This window comes from Acinonyx jubatus, chromosome F2 (assembly GCF_027475565.1).
Source record: "Acinonyx jubatus isolate Ajub_Pintada_27869175 chromosome F2, VMU_Ajub_asm_v1.0, whole genome shotgun sequence".
NCBI classification, from domain to species: domain Eukaryota; kingdom Metazoa; phylum Chordata; class Mammalia; order Carnivora; family Felidae; genus Acinonyx; species Acinonyx jubatus.
Genome location: NC_069394.1, coordinates 75866813 through 75876993, shown reverse-complemented (window position 1 = coordinate 75876993; position 10181 = coordinate 75866813). Strand labels below are relative to the sequence as shown.

Genomic DNA, 10181 nt, shown 5'->3' with positions numbered 1-10181 from the left:
TGACCACATCTGTGAACACAATAGTTTAAAAAGGATGACGAAATAAAGATTATCACATGAAATAAGGCACAGCTGTGAAGTCTCAAAGAGTTGAGGTTGCACACAATGTTTTGGTCCAGAACCCACTTACCCATCAGGGTTGTCCAAAAATAGAACAAGCTGCTTCACAAAAAGGGTACTGGTCGTTTTAAGTATTCAAAAGCAGAAAATGAAGGACCGCTTAAGAGCCACAACAGAAAGGATTCCTTTATTGGGACATGCTAGAAGTTAATGGTGAAATAAAAGGAGAAAAAACTATTTGGATAACCGTCTCATGACACTAATTTAAAAATACCATGCATACTGCAAATAAGGAAGAGACTGGCAAACCCCAAACCGAACTTAAGTAGGTTAAAAACACTGAAAACCAAACTTCAGAATTTTTTTTAGGTCATTAAAATTGAGGGATGCCTGGATGGTTTGGTCGATTAAAAACATTTGACTCTTAATTTCGGCTCAGCTCACAATCTCAGGTTTTGTGATTGAGCAAGGAACCTGCTTGAGATTTTCTCTCTCCTTTGCTCTCTGCCCCTCCATTTGCTCTCTCTCTCGACAAAAAACAAAAATCTTAAAAAAAAACTGAGTAACAAGAGAAGCTTTTCTCATGCCTAATTCCATTCCAGGCTAACCATACCATCATTAAAAATTCTCTTCTGAATGTGTTCTTATGATTACATGGTCATTTTCCCCCTCTTCAGTACAGATGGCCACTTGAAGGTAAATCCAAATATTAAACACAGTATTTGAAAAAGGAGTCACAGAAAAGTCAGAATTAAATTTTATTTCACATTGGTAGAAACCATGAAAAAGATTTACATCGTCCCACATAACAGCACATTTCAACAGAATATTTCTTGCCATAAATTAGATCTTGTTGATTTATATAACTGAAACAACAATTTATATTCTTCAAGGTAAAGCAAAATGACTTAGTAAATGATTGTTTAAAAATTTTAAATCCAGACATAAACATATGGCTTCATTATTAACATTCTGTACAATCCATTACTAAATTATTTCCATTATCAATTAGCACCCATTTATAAAGATGCATCCCTAACACTGTTTTAGTCAGTTGGAAATACAGCAGAAAAATTAACAACAGATCAGAAATATCAAGTGTACATTTTTGCTACATATTAAACTGTGGTAACTACACCATATGTATTGAGTTGTGATTCATTGTTGTCACCCATACACGTTTTCAAATAATTTTTACCAATAATCTGAAAAATTCAACTATGTAAAATCAAATAAAAAAAAAATCTGACTAAAGTGAAGTCTTCAAATAAGTCCATTGGCAGATAAAAATAAAGCAAATTTATCTAATGGATTGTTCATTTCCTACAGTAGTTGGTTTCAAACATATGTACAAAACAAACTAAAACTATGCTACGAAGAGAATCATCTTAGAGCAAATCATCTTAGAAATTACAGTTTTTAAAATCTGTCTTAAATATTCGAGAACATACTAGAATATGACGTAATTACCCTTCCATTAATTACAGAAAAATACAACCACAGAATTATTCCAATTATCTAGACTGAAGATTCTAATAACTATATCGGTCTAACTTTGGACTAAGTAAGGTATAGTTTAAGAAGTAAGTAGTGTAGGAAGTTTAAAGTGATGTCAGGTGTCTTTATGTAAGTGTAAATACATTTAAAATACCATCAAATCTGTGATCCAGAATGTCAAATTACAGCATGTATTGGCAGGAGAGGTCTACAGCAATGAGCCAATTGCCAAAGCCATTTGGTCTTTTATGAAGGATAAAAAAGAAAACACCTTTCTGGAGAGGAAAAAAAACCTTAAATAGAAATGATATCAGGGAAAGTAAAGCCTGGTCCCCAAAATAAAAGGGCCATTAACTGGAGAGAGCAATATTACTCTTTACTGACACTTAGAAGCATTACTCCCGTTACTGGGAATAATGCAGTAACACCTCACTCTCATTATGTAGTGCAATCATTAAGTATGTAAGGAACACATATATAAAAATACAGATAATGCATGGTGTCTACATTGTGGAGTAAGTCTGTAGACTAACTCACAAGATGCACAAATAATTCATATCCTAACTGTTCCTTTATACCTGAACAAATTCTCATTAAGCATACTGATAATTTTCAAATGATGTAATAAAAAATCTGGTTACAGTATTTTATTATTTTGCTGAATTACATTTGGGAAAAAGTCAGCTGCTTCACCTATTTTAATACTAGTATATTCTGAATCATACAAATACACGTATAGAAACTTAAAAGACCATTATTTCCCACAAGGAGATATTATTACGTAGTCTGTGTTATCGGTGCATATTTGCAAAACATTTTAACACTGCAAACTTCCGAAGTTTCAAGATTGGGCACGGGAAAAGGTTTCTACACTACTACAACGATGCTGGTGTGTACTTCGACACAAGGCCTCTTAGTGACGTCAATCAATTGGAGGTAGAAGTTTATCAATGAATTGCTTGATATCCATCATTTCCTGTTTGGAATAAAGTGATTTAACAAGCTGTTACAAAATCAGAAATTAAATCCCCACTAAAATACCATCAAATAAATCTGCAGTGTGCCTAGGTAAGGTGAAACCACATTTTCACTTCTATTAAATGAAAAGTTGTAACAGAGAAATGAGGCTACGATAGAAATTTCAGAACATTTCCCGTGACTATGATGATTATTGTACGTTCAAATGATAGTTCCCAACTATTTTGAGGTCCCATGAAAATGGTCTGCACTTTGCTCTACTTAAAACACTGGGGCTGAGTGCGGACAAAGGGCCTTAGGAGTGACAACACCTATCCCGAGAAGTATCAGTAAGGATACAATTACTGTCAACTAAGCTTGGGTGGAAAAACCTAGCTTTTAGCCTTCCCTCATTAGAATGAAATGCTAAATCCATAGCATAAAATATTTTGTGCCTTTTATCTCTTCTCACTTTCTGCTCCTAATCATTCAGTCCAGTGTTCTCCAATGTGATTGCAAAGAATCATCAGCTTTTACTTTTTTTTTCCTTTGTATGTAAGCTCTACGCCTGACATGAGCCTTGAACTCACAGCTCCAAGATCAAGAGTCACATGCTTGGGGCACCTGGCTGGCTAGTCAGTAGAGCATGAGACTCTTAATCTTGCGGTTTTGAGTTCAAGCTCCTCACTGGGTGTAGAGATTACTTAAATAAAATCTTAGAAGAGTCACATGCTCTACCAACTGAACCAGCCAGGTGCCCCAATAGAGCTTTTTTTTTTTTTTAACGTTTATTTATTTTTGAGACAGAGAGAGACAGAGCATGAACGGGAGAGGGTCAGAGAGAGAGGGAGACACAGAATCTGAAACAGGCTCCAGGCTCTGAGCTGTCAGCACAGAGCCCGACGCGGGGCTCGAACCCACGGACCACGGGATCATGACCTGAGCCGAAGTCGGACGCCCAACCGACTGAACCACCCAGGCGCCCCTAGAGCTTTTATTTTAAAAACACATCTATACAAACACAGATACCTGAGTTTACCTACTAATCCCCAATGTGCTGAATCAGAAATGCAGAGTTTGATTGGTGGCTCAGTCGGTCAGACATCCGACTTCAGCTCAGGTCATGATCTCATGGTCTGTGGGTTGGAGCCCCGTGCTGGGCTCTGTGCTGACAGCTCAGAGCCTGCCTAGAGCCTGCTTGGGATTTGGTGTCTTCCTCTCTCTCTGCCCCTCCCCAGTTTGCGCTCTCTCAAAAATAAATAAAGGTTAAAAAAAAAAAAGAAATGCGGAGTTTGAAGTTCTGGTGTCTGCATTTCTATTAGGCTCCAGGGTATTTGTAATGTAAAGCCTACTTTGAAAAACACTGCTCTAAATGTGGATGGAACTGGAGAGTGTGATGCTAAGTGAAATAAGTCAGGCAGAGAAAGACAGATACCATATGTTTTCACTCTTATGTGGATCCTGAGAAACTTAACAGAAGACCATGGAGGAGGGGAAGGGGAAAAAAGAGAGCGGGAGGGAGGCAAACCATAAGAGACCCTTAAAAACTGAGAATAAACTGAGAGTTGAAGGGGGGTGGAGGGAGGGGAATGTAGGGGGTGGGCATTGAGGAGGGCACCTGTTGGGATGAGCACTGGGTGTTGTATGGAAACCAATTTGCCAATAAATTTCATATTAAAAGAAAAGAAAAAAGAAAGAAAACCACTGCTCTAGACCCTCAGTCCCTCCTGGATCCTGAGTGTCAACCCACCTGCTTTCTGGATTCAAAACTTGCTGACAGTTTCAACTATGTTCTCAATAACACCCTAGAATCCTAGGCCCCCTTGTCTTTCTGGATAAATCATATTAATACCTCTTTTCTCTGCCCCTAAAGCAAATGATTCAGACCCACTCAGTGGTTGCAAAGCTAAGTTAAGTTGGACTACCTTAACGATTGGTAATCAGTTTTTATTCTAGACCTTTTCAAGCCTCCAAACCAATGCAGGCCTCCTTCACTCTTACCAAGTGACCATATCTCCCACTTTACTGAAAAGACAAAGAAGATCTCAAGTGAGCTCTCAACTATTACCCACCTCAACAATCCTTGTTTATATTCATCCATCCTATTCTAGATTCTTAAGTGATGTTCTCCTCTTTGAAGGCAAGCACTACCCATTTTAGGGCTTTAAACTACATTATTATTTGATCTCCCTAAGATTCTCCCATTAGATTATTATCTTCTCTTCACTTCATTTTCTCCCTCCTTCTTCCCCACCCATGGGAGTCTTTTTCTCCCATTGACTAAAGAGCCTTCCTACTCTTTCCCCCTTTCACAAAAACCTTTTTAATAAAGGTCCTTATCCCTATCTAGTTCACTCAATCCACTGCAGGCTCCATTTCCAAGCATCCAAGGTCACAGATGGCTTACTATGGGATAGTTTCTTCCTGGCCTGTTTTTCCTTAATTGTTCTCTGAATCATGGGACACTCTTCCCTTCCACTCTGAAATTATTTTTTTCCTTAAATAATTTAACCAATTAAACAAAAAAAGTTTGCACATGTATGTACGTATATATGTATGCAATCTCTACACCCAGCTTGGGGCTCAAACTCAAAACCAGTATCAAGAGTCGCAACACACTCTTCTGACTGAGCCAGCCAGGCACCCAACCGCTCTGAAACTCTCTCCTCTCGTACTCTCATTCAACACCTAACTCCTTTCTAATCATACCCCCCCCAAACAAGTTCTACCCCTCAGCTTTTTTCCTGATATTCCCCCATGGTAATTCTTCAGTGATCAATAATATTGGCCATTATTCTAAATCTCTATTACAGGCCTGAGCTCCAGACAAGTATTTCCAACATCCCATTTTGCTATGATGGGGGTACATCAATCTTAGTACGTTCACTAAACTCAATCATTATTATCGTCTCCTCCGTTACCCTAAAACTCTTCCTTGTAACCACTTTATGAGGACACCCAGCTTTTCATAAGACTATGGCCCAACTGGTCAGCTTGCTTTCCCTACCCCACAGTCCTTTCTCTGTACACCTGCTACCCAAATCCTACCCATTCTTTCAAATCCAGCTCTTCCTTCATGATCTCTGTACTTCCCCAAACAAAAGGAATCTCAGCTTTTCTCAGTTTTCTAGAATGCTTTTAAAAACTTCTAATATAACACGTATCACATTCTGCTTTCTACACATTTGGATATATACCCTTCTCCCCTATTAAATTTTAATTAATTTAGCTTAAATTGCAATAAAAAGGACTGTTTTTTATTTGTCTTTGAATTATGCACAAAACTTGCATGTAATAGGAAAAACAGTGAATATCTGTTGAATCAAATTGAAGAAACTCTAAGTCCTCACCTATGATTCAATGTGAGATCATTAATTAACTCCTTTAAATACCCAAGGAATCAAATGCTACTTAAGTTAAAAACATCACACGGAAAAGTGGTAAATATGTCTCTGCTTCCAAACAGTTACCTGCTGACATGAGCTGTGCATCATGCCTTGGTAGGTTTTGAAGGTTACATTGGCTGGGTTTACTAACATTTTTAGCTTTTCAGAAGTAAGAGAAGCAATCATTAGGGGAACTAAAGGGTCGCAATCTCCATGGCACTGAAGAATAGCAATATCTCTATTAACGCCACTGATAGGACCCTGCAAAAAAAAACAAAAAAACCAGTATCATTTATTCAAATGTATAGAGCATTATGCCAGGCATTTACAACTGCAGATAGATATGCACATACATATGTTATTACTTACATCACAGGTTCTATTCGGCCACGGGAATAAAATTCCTTCCATCCCTATGCTCCCCACAACTCTTTATTTAAACTTTTACAGGACAGGGCAAGTGGGTGATGGGCACTGAGGAGGGCACCTGTTGGGACGAGCACTGGGTGTTGTATGGAAACCAATTTGACAATAAATTTCATATAAAAAATAAATCAAAAAAAAAAAAAACTTTTACAGGACACATGATTATCCTGTCTTGTATTATTATTTTGCCAACGAACTGGTTCCTTGAAGCAGACTGTATCTTAATTATTCTTTATTATATTCAGTGTCTTGACAGGAGAGGTACACTTTAGCTGGATCTTATTTAATTGATTTAAATAAGACGGTTAATCAGCAGCACTTACTACGTGTAAGACACCAAACAAACGCTATATAATGATAAAGAAAAAAAATCCTAGATTTAAAGATGAATCTGAAAATAAATGTCCACACCTCCCATGTGTGTTATATACTGCTTTACACTATAGAGTACTTAGAAATTATATTCTATGGTAAAATTCTGCTAGCAATCAATAAGAATATTGAATATTTAAAAATGTTATTTCTATGTGTAAAAAATTCCCCTTTTATAAGTATCTTAAAATGTATCAAACACTTCAAATAGAAGATTTGTGACAAAAGGACTTCTTTTTTACCCCATTCTATGCAATCTACAGTAAAGACAGTATAGTATACAGATCACAAAAGTCTAGGAAAATCCTTTTTAAAAAAGGATGATTGATGTAAACTACGGGCTTTAGGTAATAATACTGTGTGTCAGTATAGGTTTGTAGATTATCAAAGACGTACCACCACGCTGCGGGGTGTTCACAAGCTGTGCACGTATGGGGACAGGGGACATGTGGGAACTCTGTGTGTTTTCTGCTCAGTTTTGCTGTGAACCTTAGCTGCTCTAAAAATATACAGTTTATTAATTAAAAAAAAAAAAAATGACCCTCTCACAACATTATCTGCTTAACTCAGTAATCTTATGCTGCAAGTTTCAATCAGGCTACCTGTGGAAATGAAGCCCGGAGTGGAAGCCAGCAACTGAGGGCAGTGACTCCTGCCAGTTTCTGCTGTGTGGTAAGAGCAGTGTATAAAGATAAAGCTCCTCCCTGGAAAGACAACAGAGAGAGTCAATGGAACACATGCTCTGCTAACAGCAACTTGATTTCTTGTTATTAATAATGTCCATTAAAGAAAAAATCAACCCGGGTGACTGATGTCAAGTCAGATCAGACAAGCTCCTAGAAACACAAACACCCCACTCCACCATGTCCTAAAGGATAACATTCTCTACATTGAAGATCACTGTGAGAACACAGGGACCATCCAATCAGTTGAGAAAGAGTTAACAGTATATTTGCACTTACAGATGCCTTAAGAATATTCTAAACTTAATTACTTATTTTCTCCTCTGAAAAGTCTTAGGTATAAAATCAAATCTAGTTGTAACTTGGTACTCTTTTCTAAAAACTTCAAGACAATAAGGACCCTGTAGCAGATACCTTTAGAGTATCCACCCCAGCTTAAATACCCTGCACTCTGGGAACTGTATTCCCGTTAGTCACCTGGATGCCATGTCACTCTGACCATCCCCACGGGTCACCGGGGCCCATGAGAACATGAGATTCCAACTCATCCGAGACAGTCAAGTTCTTTTTCCCAAGATTTTGAAACTGGAACTCAGTGACTGTGAGTCTGTCTCTGTGCAGCTGGGATGGTAACACGTAAACTCCAGAACTGGCAAAGTTATAGGCTGCGACGGCAGAAAAAGCCAACTCTAGATGAGCAGGCAAAGGAAGCAGATGGGCAGAGAAACAAGGAAGATGGAGAGAAAGTCATGACGGCTCTCCAAGTCTTAGATATTTCCTGAGGCCTTGCTTCATTCTCATCCTTGGCTTCCTTGACGTGACCCCACGGACTCATAACTTGCTCTTTCTGGCTTACAGTACTAGGGAGTTGTTTTCTGTAATCAATGAATCCCAACCACATAGCCTCCTATGTTAGCTTCCTACTCGAATCAAGCATTCATTTCTGTACCTATATTTATGGCACAATGTGTATTACAATAGACATTATCTTGAACTTCAATAAATACCAAATCAGTAACATCTTTTTTACCATACTGAATCAACAAACTGTCTACTAGATTTTAACTTCTAAATAATTCCGTAATTAATTCCATAATTCTAACATTGCCCAAATTCAGGTATTCAGTCTGAACACTAAGTTGTTGATTTAGAAGATTCACAGATTAGAAGCTACAGCAATGTGGGGATAGGTGAAATAAAGACATAAGGTCAATATGAGGTAACTACGTCTGCAGAAAAAGTATAGAAAGAAGAAGATACCAAAAATAAACATCACATATTTAAGTCTAAAATCTATTTTACAAGATGAAAAGAAGAAAGATGACAGAGTGACGTCACCAAGATGGGACACAGGTCATTCCTAACTTTGCTCCCTCTTACAAGAACTAACATCTAATCATGGACAGGGCACCACTGAGAGAATCCTAGCACACGGAGGGGAGGCGGAGGCACCCCTGTCCCACAGAGACCAAGAAAGATCACACTGGAAGGGAAGAGAAGTGGTTACACGCTGACCAGTGCCGCGCCATCCAGAGTCTCCCCGGAGCCTCCAGTTCCTCCAGTGGGAAGAAAGAACACAACGGGGACAACCAGCATCCCCAGCATTGTGGGTCACTTTGTGGGAGCCCCTACTTAGATCTTGTCTCAAGGGGATTGCAGGGGGAGTCTATGGGGCTCAACCACCGGGAATCTGTGACAGAAAGAGAGAAGAAATTCTCCTGTCTTCTAATGTATTGTTCCTATCAGTAGTCTCCTCCTAGGAGAGGGGAGTTATACCTGTGTTTAAATTAGAGTTTTGTTTAAAGGGGTACATAGCATCAACTTAGAAACCTAGCTATGTGTGTATTAGTATTTTAAGAAAATACATTCCAAGTTCCTATCAATTTGCCAAATAAATTTATTTTAAAGATATAATTTAGAAGGGAAAGGCAATAGCTGAAGAGAGAAAACTAGAAAAGCAAAAGAGAACACTCTTGTAATTAACTACATGTAATCCATTTGAACTTAATTCAGCATTAACAATAGTGTAACAGATTCTATAACATCTACTAAAAAAAAAAAAAAGACTCCTCCATAGAAAAGGATGGAAACCACAGATTTTCTAGATAAATATACCAATGACATATCACCCAAACTTTACCTTACCTGAGAAAATCCTCCCAAAATAATTCTGTTAGAAGGAATGCCATTCTTCATCTCTTGCTCTATCAAAGCTTTTACTAAAAACAACGTAAGATTAAATCACCAACACTGTAAAAGTTAAGCCTGATACCATTTTAAACAGGATAAATTAATTACAGAAAAGCACAAGGTATGTTAAAGGTGAATAATACGTGAAAAACTTGAAGCACTCTATTAAAATATAAAAGGAGGATGTATTTTCATTATAAAACTCATATTTGGCAGGTGTTGCTTAAATAGTTCAATTATTTCCTTTTTTTTTTTTTCTTTTTTTAAGATTTTATTCTTAAGTAATCTCTATACCCAATGTGGGGCTTGAACTCAACCCTGAGATCAAGAGTCGCATACTCCGCTCTTTCAACTGAGCCAGTGAGACACCCCTGTCCAATTATTTATGTCATTTGTAAACAAAAGTTCTTTCTCTTACCAATCAATGGATATTCTTTTACCTGCGTCAATTCTGCCCATATACATTCTATATTTCTCTCTCTTCAATGAATCATAGGAATTTGTACCTCAAGTTGCCATTTTAAATCCTAAGAAATATAGATTACATGGTTTGTGATTTACAGTGTTTATAAAGTTCATTCTAGGGGTACCTGGGTTGCTCAGTCAGTTA

General features: G+C 37.7%; 1 protein-coding gene across 2 annotated transcripts in view; it reads right to left on the bottom strand.

The window, feature by feature from the left end:
- Positions 1-794: 794 nt before the first annotated feature.
- LYPLA1 (lysophospholipase 1) overlaps positions 795-10181 on the bottom strand; it is a 30809-nt gene continuing 21422 nt past the window's right edge. For both annotated transcript variants that reach the window (XM_015071280.3, XM_027042870.2), the window contains exons 6-9: positions 9527-9600; positions 7301-7402; positions 5985-6161; positions 795-2533 (exon numbers count right to left, since the gene is read on the bottom strand). In XM_015071280.3, the coding sequence (XP_014926766.1) occupies positions 2480-2533; positions 5985-6161; positions 7301-7402; positions 9527-9600 (407 nt within the window). In that variant the 3' untranslated portion in view covers positions 795-2479. The remainder of the gene's footprint in view (positions 2534-5984; positions 6162-7300; positions 7403-9526; positions 9601-10181) is intronic.